The sequence below is a fragment of the Salvia miltiorrhiza genome, chromosome 1, assembly GCF_028751815.1.
Source record: "Salvia miltiorrhiza cultivar Shanhuang (shh) chromosome 1, IMPLAD_Smil_shh, whole genome shotgun sequence".
NCBI classification, from domain to species: Eukaryota; Viridiplantae; Streptophyta; class Magnoliopsida; order Lamiales; family Lamiaceae; genus Salvia; species Salvia miltiorrhiza.
The window spans coordinates 31,366,205-31,390,816 of NC_080387.1; the positions used below are offsets into that span (position 1 = coordinate 31,366,205).

At 35.8% G+C, this 24,612-nt stretch overlaps 1 protein-coding gene across 1 annotated transcript; it reads right to left on the reverse strand.

Moving 5' to 3' along the window:
• Window positions 1-7,764: 7,764 nt before the first annotated feature.
• LOC131020125 (uncharacterized) lies at window positions 7,765-23,918 on the reverse strand. The gene is given in 26 exon segments (XM_057948810.1): window positions 7,765-8,150; window positions 8,241-8,291; window positions 8,372-8,386; window positions 8,388-8,450; window positions 8,529-8,648; window positions 8,783-8,855; window positions 9,514-9,576; window positions 10,367-10,437; window positions 10,653-10,778; window positions 11,781-11,950; window positions 12,090-12,192; window positions 12,336-12,399; window positions 12,486-13,018; window positions 14,273-14,821; window positions 14,935-15,067; window positions 15,198-15,229; window positions 16,737-16,856; window positions 17,826-17,909; window positions 18,129-18,215; window positions 18,372-18,461; window positions 19,197-19,286; window positions 19,596-19,660; window positions 20,308-20,386; window positions 21,479-21,553; window positions 22,085-22,249; window positions 23,304-23,918. Coding segments are annotated over 26 exon segments (3,378 nt in total). The 5' UTR covers window positions 23,559-23,918; the 3' UTR covers window positions 7,765-8,048.
• Window positions 23,919-24,612: the final 694 nt, after the last annotated feature.

A 24,612-nucleotide genomic window follows, 5' to 3' on the forward strand; every position in this document is an offset into this window, starting at 1 on the left:
CTTCAGTCCACATATTGCATTATCAGTCTGAGGTTTCTAATCAGAACAATCTCTTCAGTTGCATTGAATGCTCCTCGACTGATCAGGTGTACTGTAGTGTTTTCCTAATACGTGTACTTCAGTGCAGACGCTTCATTAACTTCAGCATTTAATTCAGGTGCACTTCAGTCCTTCATACTTAAGTCTATAACACTTCAGTTCTTCAGCTTTCAGTTGTTGGTCTTCAGTCCTTCAAACATCAGTGTTTTGGTCTTCAGTACTCTTGTTTTCAGTCCTTGCGACTTCAGTGCTTTGGTCTTCAGTCTATACAAGAAAAATGAACTCCAACAGTTGAGTTCAAAAGAAGTTCTAGTCTATTACAATATAGTCTAAGGGTTTTGGAATCATCAAAACAAAGGGTAGGATATTTCTTCTAATTTTCCAACATGAGGCTTTGTGTGAAGAGCCTTGCAAATGGAAAGTATATGCAAGCACTGTGAAGAGGGAGAAGTCACTTGTAGTTAAAGTGTTAGGTGAGGACCACACTTGTACTTTTGCGTTTGGGAATGACAAGCTAGCTATAAGTGGATTGCAGGAGAATACCTTGAAGTCTTTAGAATTAGACCTCAAATGTGTGTTGAGAAGTTCAAAAATGATATGAAAATGAGGTTCAACATAGCCATACGTAATGGCAGATTGTACAGGGATAAGGCTCATGCACTTTAATTTGAGCTGCTTAGAGGTATAGTTGAAAGCTATTACAATAAACCGATGAGCTACATAGCTGAGTTAATGAGAGTGGACAGAGAAGGGAGGTATGAGCTTTTACTTGGTGATGGATCAATTTTCAAAGGATTGTACATAGATTTTAGTGCTCTGAAAAATGGTTTCATAGAAGGGTGGTGGCCAATAATAGCCTAGATGGCAGTTTATTAAAGGCACACCTTGGTGGCCAACTCATGTGTGCAATTGAAAAGAATGGCAATAACCAAATATATCCAATTGCATGGGCTATTGTTGAAGTGGAGAATGAAGCTTGTTGAAGCTGGTTTATTGACTTGTTGCTTCAAGAACTTGAGATAAGAGATGGATCCGAATTCATATTCATCTTTGATCAGCAAAAGGTGAGAATTACTCTTAAAATGTGTTGGGTCCCGGAGGGTCACTGAACAGGTGTAGGAGGGGATACACCTGTAGGCTATTTTTCAAAATCTTTTGTAAATAACTGAAGAAGTATCAACTGATACTGAAATAGTTTGACTGATGTGGGCAGTTAAAGAAAACTTCAATTAAAAGGGGTTGTAGACTGATACTGAAATAACTTCAGTATTTTGATTTCAGTTAAGCGCCAAGCTTTAACTGATATCCACGTAAGGCTTCAGTCTATATTTTGTAAATATATGAGTGTTATGAATCTTACTGATTATCCGAAGATTTATCAGTTAGACTAATAACACCAGCAACGGAAAAATAAACTTAGGAAATAGCCTTTGTGATTAATACGTTGTCAAATAAAGTTTTTCACTTTGCAATTAATCAGTTTCAGTTAAGAAAACGTTTGTGCATAGATACGAACAGTAAAACTGAACGCGATAAACGATAAAGGATTTCTACGTGGTTCGGAACAAGTTCCTACATCCACGGTCAGTTAAACACACTGACAAACACTCTGGGCTTGTGCTTGCGGGTGCACAGCAAACCTTCGACTGAAACAAAGTTTCAGTGCTAATACACTGGATTGGACTTCTCGTCTCCTTCTTAACTCGCAAATGCAAAGACTGCACTTCGTCTTGCGTTCGAGGGTTAAGAACTCTTGAGTTCAGACCACAGTCTCGAACTCTCTCTCAAACTTTCTTTTCGCTCAGTTGAAAAAGGGTTCGAAGTACCAACTAGATTACAGAGAACAAGCTCTCTGTAGTCGGGGACTTAGGCTTTGAATGTTACAAGGATTTGCCTAAGAAACTAAGAGAATGTAAATAACCAGTAAATTGATTTTGGCTTTGAGTATTCTCTTCTTCGATTCAAACTTTGAAGGCAGTGAAGAGCTGAGTTGCAATTTTGGCAGAGGTTCAGCTTGTGCGTTTGAATCGGTAAAGATTGTGGTGTTCCTCGAGCTCTATTTATAAGCGAAGTCTTGAATAGATCCGTTGGCAAGATGGTCTTCAAGAATTCGTCCGTTGTGAGAGAGATTTGAATTTAGCTGAGGCTTCAATCTTCGAGGTTCCTGATTTGATGAAGAACAGCGTCTCAGGTACGGGAGCAATGCGCCTCTGAAAAGTTTGCACCAAAAATGAATGATGTGAAGGAAATGACGATCTTCCAAATCTCTGCAATTAATGCGGTTGTACTTGAGAGTACATGGCTTTCTTTTAACTTAGAATCTTCAGTCCGAAGAAGAATGTCAACTGAAACTTGACTTGAGTATCAGTCCGCTAAATCTACGTGGCCAACATTAATAAATCAGACATATGTGATTCTTCAGTGAGATTCTCATCCAGTAAATACATCAGTATTTGACTTGGTCTTTTCACAGCTATCTTCATTTGAGTAGTCTTCGGTCTTCAGTCCTCTGGTCTTCATCCTTCAGGACAACAGTCTAACTAAAAAACATGAACTCTAACACTTGAGTTCGAAAAGTTCTAGTCTATTAAAAGAAAATCTAAGAGTTTTGGTATCATCAAAACTAGGGCTAGGATATTTCAATAAGTTCCTAACAAAATGAATTTTATTTGCTATTATATGTTCTGATATATCTTATTCATTTGTTTGTAGGGTTTAACAAATGTTGTGAGGGATTTGGCTCCATCTGTAGAGCATGGGAATTGTGCTCACCATGTCTACATGAATTGGAAGAAGCATTCCAAGGGAGTGACACTAAAGCACATATTTTGGCAAGTTGTAAGGCGTACATACACAAAGGAGTGGGATGTATCCATGAAAACCCTAAAATCAGAGAATGAGAAGGCATATGAGAACTTCATTGAGAGAGATCTAACCAGGTTCTGCAAGGCATTTATTTCTACTTGTTGTGTGAGTGATATGGTGGATAACAATGTGTCATAGACCTTCAATGGGTATATACTTAATACTAGGGGAATATCATTCACATGCTAGAGGAAATTAGAGATGGGCTAAGAGAGAGGCAATAAATCATAATATAATTTATAATTAGATATTTATTATAGTTAAAAATTGCATTCATTATAAAATATAAACATATTATACCTTTAATATATTGAAATGAATAATATTTATTCAAAATTTTAGAAAATAAAGTACTAGTAAACATCAACAAGCATCTAATTGGATAAATTATATGAGTATAGCTTATGAGATTATTTAATCATAATATAATATTACAACATGACTAACAAAACACTAAACTTTGTTTCTCATCGTTATAATATTGTGATTGCATATAACTATGTAGAAAACTATATATATATCATATAATAAAACTATGAATTTGTAAATATTTGTATCTTTAAATGATTTTAAATATCACTATATTAATCGTCAAACAATATAAATTGTAAAAACATTATTGTTTAAATACTAATGAAAAAATCATTGGATAATCGTGAATATCTTTTGGAAGGAAAATGGCTTTGTTGTAGATTTTGCCAACGTTTTGCTTTTAGACGCACTAAAAATTTCTTCCCAATATTCGATCCAAGTACTGGTATATACTTTCGAAAATTTATACTATATTTTTAAAATGCAACTTACAATTGAAAATTAATTTTAAAATTGAGTGACAAATTCGTGATTATAACAAAATTAAAGATTTATTTATTATATATATATATATATATATATTCTTTATTTTTTAATTTTTCTATCTAAATTATTTCTTTTCTAATATTGTGAAATTCGACCGACTATAAAATATTTAATATACATATCAAATTAAAGATCATGACAAGAGCTTTAATTTGATATTATATGTTATGTAAATATTGGATTTAAAATGTAAAAATTATATTTATTAAATTGAGATTTATTAAAAAAAGAAAAGGAAAAAGCATCCATTGAAAGCACAAAGACGCAGACTAAGGGCACAAAACTTGAAAAGAGAAGGAAAAACAAAGTAACTTAATACTGAAACTCAGGAAAATCCTCCATGTCATTCGACCAACGCCCATTGACAACATTATTCATTGCAATCATATTGGGCCTATTGGTGAGGTCAACCACAAATTCCCTCGGCTTGTAACCCATTTCTTCCGCATTCCTGAGACGGCTTTTAATACAACCTTCCGAAATTGCATATATAGGCTCTCGTCCCTTTACCGAGCCCTTTGGGCGACCACGTCCGCGCTTCTGCTCCGAGAGCAACTGCATCCCCTGATTAACCTGCTCCTCTAACCTAATTATACGACTCGCCATCTCATCCGGAGTAGGATTGGTCTGCTTCTCAACATCATTCGGAGTAGGATAGGAATCCTCTGCCCTAACTACCGATTGCTGCTCTACTACAGCACCTCCATTCGCTCCCGGAAGAATAGGAGAATCAGTGGTTGGCGCTTTTGCCAGCTCCTGCTCCAGACGTTGTGCTCTGATAGTGTTCTCAGGGGCTAAATCTTTCTTCTGTAAGCCGTTGGCCTCACAGTCGAAGTCATCATTACACCCCTCAAAATCCTTCATGGGACTCGCAGCCAGGCGTCCCTCTGTAGACTCCACATGAATATCCTCATCTACCACCTCCAAGTTTTCCTCCTCAACATCCACCAAGGATCCAAAAGAGTTCCCTAACAACTTCTGCGGTTCAGTAATCTTGGACCCAACCTGCTCCGATTCAGCCACTACCGGCTCCTTCCCAACCTGCTGCCTTCCACCGACCTGCTGCCAAAGCACCGGCTGTGGCTGGGATTTCTGGATAATTGGTTGCGGTTGCTTCGACAGCACCGTATTCGTATCCTTCGCCTCCCCCGGCGCCACCGATCTGTTCTTGCGACATCCAGTGGGATAGTGTCCCGTAATCTTGCAACGACCACAATAAAGGGGAAGATTTTCGAAAACAAATTCCACATGAAATGAGAACTCCTCCATATCAATAAGCATAGTATTAGGGAGAGGAAGAGACATATCTATTTCAACAAGAATACGGGCGAACTGTCCAAAATCTCTTCCTGCCGATGCACCATCGATCTTCAAGGGGTGGCCCAAGAAACGTCCAATGCCAGAGATAACTTGTGGATTCCAGTACTCGATTGGAAGATAATGAATTCTGACCCACACGTTAGCCAAAGGAGAGTTTTCCTTGAACAGATCAAAATTGCAAGTCCACTCCCGGAGCCGAAGATTTCCCTTCGAGAGTTCCCAGATCGCCTTCTCCTTCGCTATAGCTTTATCAGTCGTCGTAGTAAATCGGAGTGTATAATAGCCCTTTCCCAACGGAATCCATTGCCAAGCAGAAACGATACCCCAAAGTTGTTGAAGTTCCGATTTCAATTCCATAGTTGAACGTGGCTTATCGCCTTTCCCCAGCAGAAGACGTCCTGTCAACGCGTGCTCAAAAGCTTTGACCTCCTCAAGATATAAAGCCTTTGGTATTTTCAGGGAGAATTGATCACCTTCCTTCGTTGGACGCAAATCGTGAAACACATGGGCTGCTAAATCCGGCCGCTTAACAGATCGCTTCACAGTGGCGTTCGCATAAGAAATCCTAGTGTTTCCAGCCACGCTAGGGCTTGCATTATTCGCCACGCCGTTGCCTGATGAAGGGGAAGACCGAGTTGGAGAGTTGGGCTTATTTATGGTTTGTGGCTTTTCAAAATTCGCAGAAACGGAGGGGAGGTTAAGGCCTCCCTTGTCGCTAAATCCGGCTGACAGAGAAGTGGCCATCGATCAGCGAGAGGCGGCGGGAGAAAAACGTGCTGCTAGGGCAACGTCTGCATCAGGGCTCCCGAAACTCAGCGCCGATTCGAATCGAATCTGAGACGCACTGCACCGGAGGAGTAGCGCCTCGCCAGAGGAAGATGAGCCGCACCGCACCGGAAAGGCGGAGGCGGTCGTCGTGTCTCTGGCAGAAACACGCCGGAGAGAAGTGTCGCCGACGCCGAAAGATTAGCGGCGGCTGACGTAAAATCTCCAATTCGTCTGCTCTCTAAAACCAATGTAAAAATTATATTTATTTAAAGATTAAACTTAAGAAAATTTTCTCTCATCTCTCCTCTTTTTTTTTTGAATAATTTTTTTAATTTTCTTTTAACTTATACTATTATTTTCTTTTTCACAATATCATTTTTTATTACTGTTAATTCTTTTTTTTATATTAAACTAAAATATATTTATCTTAAATTATACTCCCTTCATATAGGATATTGTTTCCACTTTTGCTATTTGGTTCGTCCACGATATCATTTTTGCTTCTATTTATAACAGTAAGGTTCACACAACACTTTATTTCATCCACATTTATAATGGGGCCAAAACTCCACTCACGCTAATACCTACTATTATCAACTACTATCCATCATTTTCATAAAACTCGTGTCGTCCACAATATGAAAACGATATGGTGGTCAGAGGGAGTAGTATTTTTTTAAATGTTTTTATAATGTTTTATATAATAATTAAATTAAGGGTTAATTGCCATAAAATACTGAACTTTCGTCCAATTCTGGTTTTGCACACAAACTTTGAACTGTAGCGTGATAATTACTAAACTTTAGATTTTATCTGATTTTTCTACTAATCCAAATTTCGGTCAAATATCAGGCTAATATGACTTGCGAATATTTGACGTGACGTATCTATTGTTAATTTCTTATTAATAATATAAAAAAAACACAAAGCAAATAACCAAACTTATCAATAACTTAATATATCAAATCAAATAATAGTATTTTTTTAAATTCTCAAGTTTAAATCAATTTTTTTCTAGTTCACTATTACACAACTGATTACTCCAATATATAAAATATAAGTCATTTAAATAGTATAAATATATATAGTTTATAAAAAAATTAATCTTTAGATAACAAAAATTTAATAAACTTATATTACTTAGCTAAATAATTTTTTTATATATTAAGTTATTGATAATTAAAATGTTCTTTGGCTGACACACCTAAATTCAAAGAATCTCCTTACTATTAGTCTATTATTAAACTTATTCAATTAATTAATTCAATTGAAAAAAAATACTATTATTTGATTTGATATATTAAATTATTGACAATTTGAGTTATTTGCTTTGTGTTCTTTTTTTATTGATAAGAAATTAAATAAAAAAATTATTTTGCCAACTAATTGTCACGCAAGAATAAATACGCCACGTCAAAATTGGCGCGCCATATTATATATTAGCTTGGTATTTGGTCGAAATTTAAATTAGTAGCAAAATCAGATAAAATCAAAAGTTTAGTAATTATCACGTCACAATTCAAAGTTTATGCGAAAAACCAAAATTAGATGAAAATTTAATATTTTATAGACAATTTAACCCTTAAATTAATATCAATTTTATATTCATGATAAATATAAAAATATTTTTCGTGCAAGGCTAGCATGTGTTGAAAAACATAACCTTCTTTATTGAACATCTGAGAAATTTTAGAAATTGAAAAGGTTGGAAGACTCATTATTTTTTTCTTTTCTTCTGAAAAACTTTAAATTCGAAAGAGGCTAAAAATAGAACATAAATACTACAGTAAAATACAAAGGCAAAGAAGGAGAAGAAAAATATAAAACTCCAATTATTTTCTACTCATGAATCGAGTAAAACGCATAATATATACTAGTATTTTTTTTAACGAATAATATAATACTCCAAAGGAGTAATTAATAACGAAGTGAATTATCAGAATTGATGATCTCAGTGTGGGAACCGTACTACACTTTATCCAAATATACAAATCCTTACCCTTTTGTAGGGTAGAATATATATTACTACAAATTAGGCACATATACAACCTCAACTCAATTGGATCCTATAAAAATTGTGTGGTGATGAATCCAAGTAACTGGGATCATACATATACATATAAATACGAAAATTGGTGAAAAATTGATGGCAAAACTTTTCAAGGCTCAAAGAGCAATAGATCAACGGAAACACAACATCATTCTATCTTCTCTAAGATCTCCAACCTGGTTTTTCTTTTCCAGCCTTTCATCGTTGCGACGAGGTTGATAAGCCCCACTACTTGACTTTTACTGTATTCCTGCAAAATCAGAAGCACATTTGGATTCATCAAAGCCCTTTAGTTAGAGTGGTATTGTTGTTAACGAGGATTTAAGCGAAGTTTTTATACCGGATGAGCACGCGACCAGTGGACATATTCGGTTTCTGGAAGGTAGTATGCCTGCATATAAAGAGACAAATGGCTAAGTAGTTGAAAACTCAACACAGATATATATTTGTAGAACAAATAAAGTTGTCTACCTTGATAAAAGCTTCCTACTATCAGCAATTTTGGCTTTACATCGATTGAGACAAAATGCTTTAGGCCATTTATTAGAACCTGAAAGTGGAGTGGGCCAAATCAAATAACGAAAACGAACCACAAACCATATCATGAAAGTGGGGAGTAAACTGGTACCTGAAGATCCAGCGACATGAGAGCCCGTCCTTCATCAGTACACCTCTTCACCCTAGATAGGCCCTCGATCAGAGTTTCAGCAACATTTTCAAGTCCATATTCTAAGAGGAGATCTTGAACCTGGATTGATGTCGATGTAATATATAGAAGCTAAATCAGTGAGTTTGCATATCCACATGGATACAAGAAATATACTAGGGTTTCCATTTTGATTATAGGCAGCACAATAATGAATATTTAATACCACTCATTACCTCTTGCCGGATACCCCCATGAGCAATCCTTGTTTTGTAGTGCTTAAATTCACCAAGTAATAAATCAACATACCTATTAGCACAAGAAAGCACATAATTGACCATGCTCACAAATACAGAAAATCAAGAAGGTCAAGTTGTTGAATGTAGAGAGATATATTTATGGAAGATTTAGCTGAATTTGTACAAAAAATTTACGATGTATTATGGCACTGCATTAGCAGATATAGCTAACATGATCAACAATTCGAAATCTGCCATCCATTTTCAGCTACTTTTCAGTAATTACTTTATTCTTGCTCTTTGAAATCAACTGCCCGATGCTGTGGTCATTCATATCACCATTCCTAATCATGTCTCACTTTTTTATTTAGAATGTTCACCAAGTTATCTCCAAATATATCATGACATTCTAGTGAAATTTGGAAGCTCCATTAATATTTTTAATACGCAACCCAATAAAATAATCGCACTGTTTCTTTTCCTTGAACCTTTACACTCTTGCACTTTTTGTAATCACGTAATTCACCCCTCAGCCTCAGGTTTGGCATTTGTTTTGTGGAGGTATTCATTTTGACATAAATATAACATTTACCTTTCCTTTCATATGACCATTTTATCAGTAGATAATGAATGCTGCCAAACCATAATTTCTTTTTCAAACAATGTAACTGATGTTGAAGGATTAAACGTGGAATGTTAAAGATATTACTTGCTTTGAGAAAACATACCCATTATGCTCCATTCCAAGCTCTTTCACCTCCCATTTAGCACTGGAAATGCGATCAGCATACCTGCTCAAACCATCATCCAATAAACAACACTACTATATGGCTATGCAAATATTGAAGGTGCCTCTATAAACAAGGAAAAATATCCTGCCTTCTAATATATATAAAAGAAAGAAACTTCAGTTTTAACTTAGAACAGCACCACCAAAGACGAGGTAGGTTAAAGAGTTAAGAGCAAAGAAAATGTGCAAGATAGAAGAGGTGTTGAACAGCCAAAGCAAGTTATTATTTTATTTTCCTTTCAGATAGGCAATAATCACTCTTCCAGGGTAAACAATACTGTATTTATAGGATTCTAAAAACTAAACGGATCTTCAAGACTTTCTTTTAACTAAAACAATTAAGAAACATAAGACAAGGACAAGTTATCGTGATATGAGGAATGTGAGATCAGAGATGTTTGATGTTTTATAAGATGTAAAGAGATTTCATTAATCGGCTTAGGGATATCTCAAAAACAATGTTGTTAAAATGATTTATATAATCACTTTAGGGCTCGTTTGCTATGCATGATAAGGGTGTGATAGATACCTATAGCACAATAATATATTGTTTGCTTCAAAAATCAAAGCCCTTTATAAATTAATGGCCCGTTATCTAGTATCCATATCATTTTTATTCTGTATCACACCTGAGGGGTATGATAGCATGACACTTTTTTTATATATCTTACCAAACATGATATTGATATCTAATAAATTAATAGACATCTCAATCAAAGATATCACACATTATCTCATACCACGTAGCAAACGAGCCCTTAAAGAATAAGCAATGTCTTTTCTTGTCTCACCCATTGATATGCAGTAGTGATTTTGCCGTTGTTCTATGTATAAGCCGAGTAAGATCAGGCACAGCATCAACCTGGAAAAGATGGATAGTCAACCCACTACAAACCAAATCGTTTGGAATGAAACTTAAAACTAAAGAGAAGCTAATTATATTATCGTGTTCTGAAGAACGTAGTTTGATAATGATGAAAGATACAAGTAAGCAAGGAGAAAGAAACCGAACCATAGGATTATGAAATAAGTGCATATATCATTGAGGACGTAATGGAGCAGTATATCAAAACATACCATGTGAAAATAGAAGTCCTCCACTAGTGCTCCATATTTGCGTGGAAGCATTGATTGCATATGGGCTTTGGATCTATGCAATAATTGAGCAACAAGAGATATAGTGTCAGCCCCAGCACATCTTTCCTGCAGCATTATGTCAATGTAATTACTCACATATTAGTCAAAAAACTACAACTCCAACTAAAAGTAATTTTACAATAAAATTATGTTTCTATGTATCAGACAAAATGGGATCTTTTCATCACAGTAGTTCACAGATCACAAAAAAAATATGGTCATAACCATGTCATGCGAGTAATGTTTGAACGAGATTAAGGTTGAGCATACAAACAGGGGAGAAAACCCATATATCAACCTATTGATTTAACATCTCCTTTCAGACTAGACCTTTAGATGGGCTACATATGGTAAAGGTTCAAGAATGAATGATAATCATGGAATAGGAGAACAGCTTATGATATATGACTTCTAAAGTAAGATGTAAGTTGGACTTTGTGTTCTTAAACCCTTATCCCAGTAATAGCAGTTATGGGAAAGGACTTCAGCTTCATAGAGCTACTTTAGGTTTCTATACTTCAACTCCCTAGCAGGTTTCTCTATGCTATTTTAAGGCAATACCTAATGCAGCAGAAGAGTCATTGGATCATCACTTCTTCATGGCATTACACTAGAGAATCCAATAGATTACCTTGTAAATGCTACACTGTTAACATCCTTACCGGAGCACTACCCACTTACAACCATAGCGTCAGGCAAACACAGTAGCAAAGGTGTTTAGAAAGAAAAGCTTAAGGGGAAACAAAGAAATCAGAAAGAAATAGTCAAGGGATGGTTCCAATTTGAAAAATGAGAGTATGACATTGTAAGGCATGCAGAAATTATGCATAAAGAGTCATAGAAACATAATTAGGTTCTCAGAGTTAAAAACATATCCCATATTTTTACTGTGGAAATTTAGTGCTAATAGAACAGCATAAGTATTGCATAATGTTTTGTCTTCTATAGAACAATTTAAGCACAAATCTAAGAGACTTGTTGCCCTCCTAAAGTTGTAAAATAAACAAGGGAAGGCATGTAAGCAAAAAGCATAGGCACCATGACAGCACTCTATAGGCATAATAATACCTTCAGTCCAAAAGACATAACGTGACTGGGAGGACTAGTAGGGGTAACATCCATATGTGTGAATGAGGGGCTTGAAGATGTTGGGGATGACGAAGATGTTGATAACGGTTGATGTTTTATCCACTGGTCACACTCTTGTGAAATTCTTGCTATTGCAGTTTTTACCTTGTCTGAGGAAAATAACAACAAAAGTGTTCAGGAGAAGCCACCCATCGCAAACATGCCAAAACGCTGTCCTGGTTGGAAGATAATTGTAATATAATTTGCTAAGATATATCAAACGCTAAAGAAGAAGAAAAAAAAACTTACGAGGAGTAGAACCATTGATTCCTTTTCCACTAGTTGGAGTATTATGCTCACAGAATGTCTCAAACACAAAGTAGAAAAAGATCTCAAACAATTGGCAAATTCCCTGTGAAGCGTAATAAAATACAATTACTAAAAAAGCCGAAGACAAGAACCATGAAAAAAATCATTGATTCGTGCACATCAAGATATGTACGCAACTAAAGCATTTTGCCAACATAAGCAACCATCAGTAGATGAGCCGCCTACCTTATAAAACTCAACATTGACAATCTCTAATTTCTGCATCAACCGTGCATATTTGTCCATCGATCTGACTCAGAAACAGCAATAGAGCTTAATATTTATATCGAAATTATAGCATTATATAGACACATAATTTAGGAATTTAGAGCTCACCTCAGGACACAAAGGGAGGATCCTGTTTGTGCTATCAAATCTTCATTGTTCCCATGTAAAGAGTTATGCCTTGAATGACCAGGTTTGGTAATACGACTCGGAAGCTGACTATCTTCGTCAATAAAATCTGCATGGAGATCCTCATTTTCTTCTTCTGGAATAGTCCCATTGATATGGTTTGTGTCACCAGCTTCAGAGGAAGATTTTGTCTGCTTGGGTATCTTACTAGTATTTCCAGATCCTTGTGTCGCCAAACCATTGGATTGAAAGGAGTCGGAATGCTCCTCAGAACTGCCACTTACTTTTGGCAAAAACAGCTTACCATTTTCAAGCCAATATGAAAATCCACCCTTATTCGACCCACTAGCTAGTCCAACTGATTTACTGTCATGTAGTAATTTTGCACGGGGAGAACTGACAGATGAAACAAGGAGCGCTGCTCCATCACCAACCAGTCCCGGAAAACTAACTACTTGAATTGTGTCTGGTGGCAAAATCTGCCAATTTTCCCTCTCCAGCACCATTCTTAAGGCCTGGAAAGCAAATAATGATCAAAGTCTCACAATACAAGAAAATTTCCATCCTATATTTCCTTTCAATTTCACAACGCACATGGTAAAAAATAATCAACTTACTTCAATGCCACAGATTTTATATTCATATCAAATTAGCATGAATCCAGTACAGACGAGCGAAGCTAAAACAAAGTAAGAGATATCTCCCAACTAATATACAACTTCACCGTGTACCGTCTTAAGGAAGATAATTTATGCTCGTTGGAAGTGCAAAGTAAACCAAAAGGCTATTGAAGAAGAGTTGTATAAAAATATAAGAATAAGAATCTCAATTTAATTTTACTTAAAATCCCCGTATACATGCAGCAGAAATTTGTTATTTTTTCATCTCAGCAGTGGAGTTTGCCATGCAAACCATGACATTGCTAACCCTCCAAAAAAACAACCATCTCTCAGAAACATCCCCCTTTTGGCACTCAACCCGCAGATTGGCAAGCCCTAATTTCGTTAATACTTATAGCCCAATTCAGTGCGACTCTAAATTCACACTTGCTAGTCAGGGGATACCATGTGATTCACCTAATAGTTGGAGTCCGGGTTTATCACTGCCAACATGGAATTAAGAAAGGTCAGAACTCCAACTGTTTATTTCAACACAAATATCCATATACCAACATCACCATGTCAACAAAAAGTATTTTCTTTGAATATGCAGAAAGAAGGAACAACAGAAAATACTAAACAAATTCATGATTGAAGGTTCCATCAGACCAAGAATTAACCATATGCATAAAAATAAAAGGACGCATACAACTTCAGACATCAAAATGCTAAATGGGGAGTGTATATCTCAGTTCAAAATAATTGGTTCATTAGGTCCAGAGAAGAGCATTATAGATTACTTTTACTAAAGTTTGTATATATCGATCTGTATTTTAGAGACTAACAAATTCATGATTGAAGGGTAATGATGAGATCAAATACATGGGCCCTTGGTTTGCTTTTATTTGTTAGTGCAGTTTGACCTTTCTTATCTGTTCTATGAAGTGATCCTGTTACCTGTATGCTTGCCACTTTCACATGTTTGCACTAGTGATGAATATAGATTTTGCATAATGGAATGCTTCTAACCAGATAGATTCTGTCACTTACAACATAGTATGACGAGATGAAAGATTCAAACTAACAAAGAAGAAGCATGACAAACAATCAAGTATTCCAGCACATGGATATGCTCTCATAAAAAGCACAAGCTCATAGAGTAGGACTTACATAAATATTCTGACGATGGAAGGCAGCAAAATAAGCTTCACAAATGGATTTAACCTTCTGGCGAAACTCAATAGCCTCAGTCCCACAAAAAGCTTCCCCAGCCAAGATGAATAAACTTAGATCTTCATAGTTTCTCAAAAATTGATGAATGCTAGTAGAAGAGACTGCTGAAGATGAAAGCAAAACTGATATACGGCTTGTTGTAAGTTGCCAAAGGTTCCTACATCCCCTTTGTAAGGCAAGTGAAACAAACGTCACAGCATCTTTTCGCAGCAAGAACCATGGGGACCCGCTACTTGATGCTGCACTTCCATCATCTCTTCCCTCATCAGTTGGGTGATCTTCGAGTATAGGGGCATGGGTTCCTTCAGTATCTGTTACAGATGTTGAACTCACTTCGACCGAGGAGAAACGAGATCTTCTCTCAGTTGATGCAGTAACTGAGCCTTCTTCTGCCAGATAAGTAGAAGAAACTTTTTTGGCAGTATCCTCAGAGAACCCAGATAGCGTACCATGTTGATCACCACTAGGGTTATGGCAGGCTGACACCTGTCACAATGAATAGAGCCTGTCAAAAATTCAATGTTTCACTAACACTTAGAATTGTATTCAAATAATATCAAATATTATAAAACAATAAAGTTTGGAGAGTGGTAACTCACTTTGTCTTCAAGTTGGAAGTTGATAATTACATAGTATGAACACATCAGCTTAAAGAGAACAGCTAGTGTTGTTTGTAAACACTGCCTAAACTTGGACTCAGGTATTTGGGTGCACAAATCACTGTATGTCAGCCTGGGGAAATTGAAAACCAGCCAAGAAAGGCATTATATTACATCTCATCAAACGATAAAACTGAAGAACATAAACCCCAAAGCCAAAATATATCCTAACAACTTCAATACAGGATAAGATTAACTCACACCTAGTAATTTGGGAATTGGGATTTTCAACGTCCTGCAATTCAAGCTTTTAGTGTCAGTCATATAAGAAATTATAATGCTAAATGAAAGCATACAACTCAATTAATGCATTTGAGGGTGTTGAAAAGAAGGGTCCTATAAACAACAATGATACAGATGCAAGCTTCTTTTGGCATATACTACATTAGGTGTTTTCAAATAGTCACATAAAAATACATTTGATCAGATTAGTAGTCTGGTAATATACCAAAGCTCAGATTTGATGTAACTCGTGCTTCAAGCACAATCCAACAGAGATTATTATAAATAATAGAACTGGCTATCTATCTTTTATTCAGAATTATACATTTGATGATGCCAGTTCCTCTAAATAGTCAAGTAACTTAAGTTCAAACGATGAATTATTTTTATAAAAAGTTATGAAAATATTAAATAAATATCTTCAGAATTATTTAAATTTCGATAGGCATATATTTATTTTGGTAAGTTCCATTTTTTCTTTAATAAGATAAAAGGGATAATCATGTAATATGTCCCCAACTTTTAGCTTTTTCTGGGAAATGCCTCCAACTAACATTTTCTATTTGAAAGCCCCAACTTCTGGAAAAGTTGTATTTATGTCCTGCTTTAAAAAATCCGGCGACAGAATGATGAATCACCTTTCCGGATTCTTAGGTGGATTTTTTTCCCACCTCACCCACTAAACAACATCGTTTCACAAAAAAAAAAAAAAAAAAAAAACCAAGAAAAAAAAAACACCTAAAAATATAGAGAGAGGGGGGGGGAGAAGGGAGAGAGCACTCTTTCCCTTTCTAAAAGCCCAATCCAGGAAAAGAGCTTAAACCCAGAGAAGGGAAATTAAAAAAAAAAAAAACACGGGAGGGAGAAAGAGTAGAGAAACTCAGCCGAGCAGAACTTAGGAAGAGCGAGAGCAGAACTCAACTCAAGAAGAGAGAGAGAACATAACTCCGAAGAGAGAGAGAGAGAGAGAGAGAGAGATCATAACTCAGAAGAGCTGACATTTTTTGAAAAATGCTAAAAATTGGAGAACACGAAACATGATTAACCCTAGAATAAATAGTAGTATTAACTTTAATAGATATGTTTAGTTTTAAAAAAGAAAAGTGTAATATAACAATTATTTACCAATAATAATAATAAATAATGATTATATAAACTAATTTTCATATATTAGTTGTTTTAGCTCAAAGATGTTACGATATCCCACATCGGTTCCACATGAAAGTACGGAATGATATCTAAGAGGGGGTCAACCCTTTACCCTTGACAATGGCTTTGGGTTAAGTTAGGGCTCCCTAACTTATATGCCTAACAAAAGAGCATAGGAAACCCATTGGGTTTGGAAGGAATGACCATTCCTCAACTTTATGAAGGCTGATTCTCAATTTCAAGACATACCGATCATAGGAATGAGAATGAATTAACGAATGATCATTTCATTCCTATCTCATTCCCTCATACCAATTACCTCCTTACTTGAATGATAAGCAATTAGATTCTCATGAAAGTATTTTTCTTGCCTCTTGTAAAATGGTCTTCAAGGCTGAGTGGCTTTCAGAGAGAACCTCCTGCATGAAGAAGCTCTGTATTTTTTCAGCTAGACCAGGAACATCACCAATTAAAGCATATGCATCAACCACCTGCAGAATTAAGAAAACAAATAACACTTTATTTTACACCCAAGCATTAACTAAAATAACATTTGTTCATAGCCTGAACATGACAGCAACAGTGCATATGATGATCAGGATACCAGACATATTTGTTAGCTATCTCAGGAAATGTGCAAAGATTTAAGCAATTATTAATATAAGAACCTGTTCATAAACTAGATGGGCTATAGTGATAACTGGACAATAGTTCATCACATGATTCCACTGAATACTATTGAGTGACGAGATGAATACCATTTAACAATTTCTGGAAACAGCAATTTCATAAAGAGAATAGTATTAATTTCATTTTAATAGCTACAGCTTGACGTATTAAAACAAAATTCACCTTTCTATTGTCACTATGATTTAGATATGCTTTATCATTATCAATTGACATAAGGCCAATTACGGTTGATTATATATAGTGCGCTTCATATTCTCTTGGATGATATAGTTTTACACATAATAACGAGGCACAAGATAAAACTACAACAAAGTGAAGCAGAGTCTATAATACGCCCTCCGTCCACAAAGAGTGTGGTGGAGTGGAGGGCACGGGTTTTAATAAAAAAGTTGGAAGATGTGATTTTAGTGTTAAAGGGTAGTATTGGGGCCCACCAAATTGTAAAAGTAAAGGGTGGGTATTTTGTAAATATTGAGTGTGAATGGGGTTTAAAGTATACAGGAGGTTTCTAAAAAAGGAAAACACACAACCTTTGTGGACGGACGAAAATAGTAATAAACACACAATCTTTATGGACGGAAGGAGTATAATGAAACAAAAAAATGTATGGACTAACAGATACAGATGACATATGGATATATATTTCACATCAAATCAGGTATTATGAATAATAATTATTCATATATTATATAGAAATCTACAAACATGTGAGATCAAGTAGGACTTTATGAATTAGTTGTTAAAATATATAAAGCCGATCTGGAACTAACAGTGAGATAGCCATCCTCTTTGAAGTCCTGGCACACTTCTAATAGAAGTGAATCCAACTTCTGAAGAGTCTTCCCCAACCAAACCTGTACCATATTAGCTATCTTAATCATTGTGCAATTGAATGAAGCCCAAGGATATATATATATAATAAAAAGGAAGAGAAAAAAGCAGAACAATTATCACATACTGCAAGAGACTATAAAAGTTAATCAAAGATAACCCTACATGTAAAGATAAAGAGGAAGCACAAGCACCAATAGTAAATGAATAAAAAGCATGTTTCTCTTGCATGTCCAGTTCACCTCAACATCAAGGCTCATCTCTTGCACAGCCGAAAGGTCTGATAAACTATCTAACAGTTGTAAATACTCGGGCAGTACTTGGAAAGCCTGAGAATGTAAAGGTAAGCATTTAGAAAGAATGTTTTAGTTTATGCATACCAAAATATACATATGAAGCAAAACCTACAGTAGAAAAGGACGAAAAGACAAATAAAGAACTAAAAAGATTCCTTCTCTATAATCCTTAAGTAAAATAAATAGCACCTTAGAGAAACTCCCTTCCTCAACACAAGTATCAAGAACCACTTGCAAGTCCACTGCATGACGAAGCTCAGACAAGATGGGAAGCATGCCCTGCAAGTTGCAATAAATTATATAATAATTACTTTTAGAATACTCAAAGGTAGCTCTGGTATTGATAAAACAATAAAAACATTATAGCTTTGTTACTAACTGTAGTTTCAATTCGAATCACAAATAGGAACTGCCCTAAGCATGTAATCCAAAGATAAATACAATAAGCATACCCAATGGAAGACTTTAACAATAAATAGCATTTCTTTACTGTACTCAACATTGAATATTCTGCTGGGAATTTAAAATTTTGGTAACAATTTAGGGATAAAGATGATAATCTGCTCTTCATTTCGCCCCCCTCCCAAATTCCTTTCTCATCCCAAGATAGCTGAAGTGAAGTAAATCTTACCAGAATTTCGTGACTAGAGTCATTTAAGGTCAATGTTATTATGTCAACCAAAGAAAAAGAATGAATGACAGATTCATGATAACGCTACTTGACAAGTGTGATCAACTACTTTGGCTAGATAAGCATTTCATGTTCAGCATCCTAGAGAAACATTTACATCAATTTCACATATTTGGTTCTTTCAGATGTAAAACACAATATTAGCGTTCGGACCAACACGACATTCTTTCAACAATATATGTGCAGTCTACTCTAAAGAATTTCTTGATGCCCTGAGAGAACCTGCAAATATGCTTTGCTCTGCAAGGCTTGGATGGGAAGGGAACCAAAAGAAGAAAAACAGATTGGAATAATCAATCAAAACTTTCAGGTGAGTAGAATACCAGGAACGCTTGCTTCTTCTTCGAATTTTCTGTAACGATTAGATCCCTAGATACCTCATTCCTAGAAGAGGTAAGGTGCCTTCGCCCATTCTGCAATAATAAAAAAGGAAACATGATGACAATCTTGGCTTTCCAAGAAACCTTCATCTGTAGATCAATGCTTATTCAATAAAATTCCTAGAAAAAGATTGTTCAAGAATCATAGTTTCAAATATGGAACTTTTGGGAAAAGAATAAGCACCCACTTGTTTTCCACATCTTAAAGACTTGAGCAGCTTAGCACAGATAACCATGTTAAAGTATGAGTTCAACAATGCTAATCAGATCTACCAGCAAGTTCTAAGAGTTAACTACTCACTCATCACTAGCAGTTAAATGGTAAAAAAGTCACCTGCTTACCATGCAAATAACATTTGCAATCTTCAAGTCCTTCTCCAATTCTCTGACTAGATTCATCCCGTGTACTGAACAAAGTATATTACCAGAATTTAGGAATTCAAAAATTATAGAATTTTCATATAAGAGAAAACTCTATGTAAAGAATACGTACAAATTGTGACCAAAGTAGAAAATGTGGTGCAGCCAAATCAGTTAGGAACTAATTCTGCTAGATTCGAGGAGATGAGAATTGAAGGGAGAGCTCCAAATGATCAACATACTTATGCAATGGCCATGCAGGATAAAAATAATGGACTGGAAAGTAATAGTTAAGCCAATTCGGGAATTCCAAGTGGAACAAAACAACACTTGCAATAAAGAAGTTAATGGACATTTCTTTCGTAAGTCAGTACCTAACAAAGAATGACTTGATGACTTGAGTATACAATAGCTTAAAGTTCCTTCATTTATCAACCATATGATTACCACTGTGGTTTCCATAATTAGAGGGTTGAGTGAAGACAACCAAGTAACACCTTTTTGAGGAGTTTGATTGGAAGAGTAGATTCTAAAGATATTAGAGGAATTTAAAGTACTCTAGCAAGGTAGACTATTTCCCAATTCCCATAGACTAAACAGATACAGGGAGTAAGCACATGAAAGTTTCTTCGTAAAAACCTTCCTACATTTCCGGAAATTTAAGGGAACTCAAAGAGGAAAGTAGGAAACTCACCCATTTGTTCATGATGTTCCATCACATGGCGCGACAAGCGTTCAGAAATTCCATCCAGTTGTGTTAATCGAAGAGCTGCCTATAAAAGAATACAATGCAGAATGATCTGTAAATAACGGATTGATGAGATTGTTTATTTTGTTTTAATGGAAGCATAATTATGAAACAGCAACACCGTCCCCATCCTCCTAATACTTGATAAAGGAATAGGGCAAAAAGCTTGTGGAGAGTACTCAATGGATCTAGAATGTGAAAATTGTATCAAGCAAATATGGCAACAAAGTAAAGTACCAAGAATGTCATCTAAAACGGAATCAGTTCATAAAAACACCATATGTTATAAAGGTTGGTCGTATTATATAATATCAAAGTAAAAGGTGCAGCATCTGACCCTGAGGGATAATTTACAAATGAAAACTAGTTGCTGGCTAATAGTATAACTAAACGTAGACTATATGCCCATAATACATCATTGCTATAGACATCTGGAAACAGTGGTACCTTTTCGTCTCTCCAGATGTCTATATCCTAGTAAAGCTCCTTTTAGACAGAGAGAAGAATAAGCCAATGTTTCAACAACCATGACTTGATACGAAATTCAAAGCTCAAGTACTAAAGTTAACCCAGCAACTTATAACTTACAGGGAATGAAAATGTCTTCCAAAAGTTGAAAACTTATATCAATAAACAGGCAATTTCTTTCTGCAAGAGCATTTCAATATTCCAGATTCTCCACCCAGCAAAATACGAAAACAAACATTCATTTAGTAAAACAATCAATTGCCTTACTGTCGGCAAAGAAGAAATTATAAAATGCATGAGCACATTAGATCACAAAAACTAAATACGGAAAACACCTGTGCTACATGCATTAAGCAGAGATCATCCAAATCAGACAGATGCTCACTACAGTAACGTATAGGTTATAAACAGCAAACAACCAGCGGCATACATAGATGAGACAGAAAAGTAACTAACAAGGAAACAGGGCATCTGGATAAATAAAAAGGAAACAAAGAAAAAATGGAAATAATAGAGAGAAAAAATTAAAATCAGCAAGAAAACAAACAGGACCACAAGAACAGGTGATGATGTTAAATTAAGTAAATCAAAGGTAACAACATAGAATGCATGAATGGAGAGAAGAAAGAGCTCAAACAAAGAATAAGACCTGTTCCTCAAAATATGCTGGTTCATTTTCTTCTGAGGGGATTTGTTCTAAAATGTGTCTAACAGGATCAAACTCCTGAAGAAAAGAAATACCCATAGCATTTTTCTGTTAATTTCATGGTTTGCAGATAAAACGCAAATAGATACAACACAAAGCATCTATCATAATAGTAGCATTTATAATTATAAATGTTAGCTCCGTGTTGACCAGAAAAAAACAACATATCTGCAAGAAAGGCTGAGAGATGCCACATCCATTTCTGGTGTTGCATAACAATTTGGAAGACATCACATCATCTTCCAAGAGTTTTCCCCCTATGTATTGTATGTCACTGAATACTTCTATTGTTAGATGGTAACTGTAGTTTTAAGATCAGTCACATCCCACCATATTGATGAAGCCAAAGATAATTCTACCACGAACTGTAATTCTAAGCCTTCCATTGCATGTAAATACTCATTGAAGTTGTAATATTCACATTATATATGAAGAACTAAACTGCTTATGGAGATAATTTTTTGACCTCGTCGTTTCTCCTCATCTTGTTTATTTCTATATCATTGAGACATGGGAAATACTGATGCTGCTAAAGAAATAGTAAACAACCTCCTCATAAAATTCCTTCTCGAGCTCATCTACAGCTTGACCTTGAGGTTTGTTCCCATATATGAAACTCATTTCATCGGAGCTTGAAAAATTATGCCTTTGATGTGGAGGTAGTCCAGCAAGAACACGGGCAACAGCTGCAGCTGCTGCGGCTCGTGCTGGAACCTGTGTGTCAAAATAGTTGCATTCATAAAGTCAGCAATAACTCAGAGAATTTCAAATCAGCCTGAATAAATACTAAAGACAGAAAGTGATATAGTTATTGAAATGTCAAAATCAGTTTGTTTAGTGTGATAAGACTCTGCAGATTCATATTCTCTCACATATAAATCATGGCTGTTGCATTTATGTAGCATGAAAAATTGGCCCAACTCATCTTCCACATTCGTTGTTTTTTCAGGAAATTGAACCCATAATGGCATCAAAGACCACACCAACCTATTGGCAGACGATATTGGACATTTTCAACATTACATAGAAAGAGAAATAGCCTCAATTCCAAATCCCAGCTATAACAAACTAAAGACAGTCAAATTGATTGCCTTATGATAGAAATGGACTTTATGACAACTTCAATCAGATATACAGTGAATTCCAGACGTTTGTTTTATCTGCAGACTATAACTCATCTCTCTTTAACAATCTTAATCTTAATACTTAAAAATCCGCCCATTCCTTGATCAACTAAAAAGCACTAGATATGACCATCCCATCACACAAGATATAAATACACAACTATGACATAAATTTCATCATAGAAACAATCAAAAATTTCAGTAGCTACAAACAATTTGAAGTTGATTAATAAAACATCAAGGTTCAAGAAGTTTATTGAGTACAGTAAACAATTTTTTTTTACTTACCTATAAGCTTGGGCATTGAAAGAAACATGAATTACTAAATTCCAGTTCCAGGATGCAGGATCACTATACATACCTCGACAATTACAAACTTATCAACAGCAAAAAAATAACTTTATTAAGTTCATGACATATCGTAATTCATATTTTTTTTGAAAGGTCATAACATATCGTAATTAGAGTAACCTCACGCTCCACAATCAAGCAAATGCATGATCACAGGCTAGTAAGTTGCCACAAAATCATTAACTTCACAAACCGCATTCTCAACGCAACACGCATATTGTCAGGATACAATGTATCAGCAGCACAATTATCAGTTCAGCTCAGGGTGCTCGTAGCAACGAGAATTGCAGTACCTCAGGACGATCAGACAGGGAAGGCAGGAGACCAATCGAGCGCGCGGAGCGAACTGAGCTGAAGATCTTCTCCCCGACCTTGGACAAGTCCATGCCGCCTGCTTCTCGCGAGAAGAGCAGCGATCCTAGGAACAAATACCGCGACAATTCAAACCCTCCCTCCCCGAAATCGCCGGGACCGCCGCCAGCGGCATTCAAGAGCAGCAACGGACTGAGTGGAAACGGAAGTGTCGGTGGATTGTCGCCCGACTGCATCTCAATCACGCCCCGCCGCAGTAGCAGCCGCCGCTGCCGTGGACTGAATCGCGCGCCCTCATTGTGGCCAGATCAGATCGGAGATCATGTAATCGCGCAATGGCACGCGCAGTCACTGTGTGTTGTGTGTGCGCAGAGAGAGAGAGAGAGAGAGAGAGATTTAATCTCGTTGGTGATGGAATTTTAAGGATGGGTTTACTTTGGATTGATTGTGAAGACTTTTTCTGCGATGGATCTTAAAAGTTCAATAATTTGATGGAAGAAATTGGGAACTCACTGCACCCAAACAAAATTCAGATTTTTCATGTACTTTTCTCGCTATTCAACTTTCCTTTTTCTCCATTTTTCTCGTTATCGACCTAATTTTGTAAAAAATTATCTTAAATAGCTTTAAAAATTGTAGTAGTTGCCAACTCGTATTTCGTCGTATACAGAAATTCACAATATTCAAGTATGGTCCAAATTAATGCATTCGCTGTTTAAATTAATTCACTCAAAAAAAATAAAAATAAAAATTGCTCCCTTCAGGATTCAAACCCAGGAATCTGCATTCATCCAACAAGATGATGCATCCACCGTAGATCTTGATGATCGAATGACTGAAAATGATTCTCCGTCCTTCTTTTATTTAGTGGTTCAATCTTGAACCTCTCCCTATATATATATAGATAAACAAAAACAACAACAACAAAAAAATAAAAACATGTCTTGCACCTAAATACGTAAGACAAGAGAAGTATCCTATAGAAATGCAGTCATAAGCGCTACTCTATTTAAAAAATAATAATAATAATAATATTACTACTCAAAGAAAAAAAAATATTTATAACTTTTTAGAAGACTCGAACCTCCGACTTATTAATTGAAAAAGAAACATCTTATTAATAGGCTACGCTTCATCGTCCATAAGCGCTTGCTTTATGATACAACACGTCAAGGGCATCCATTATAACGCTAACTCATAATGATGCCACATCATCGATTACTCTTATTTTTAACTACTCTCCTCCGTCCACGAAATAGAATCTCGTTTAAGGATGGACAAAGAATTTAA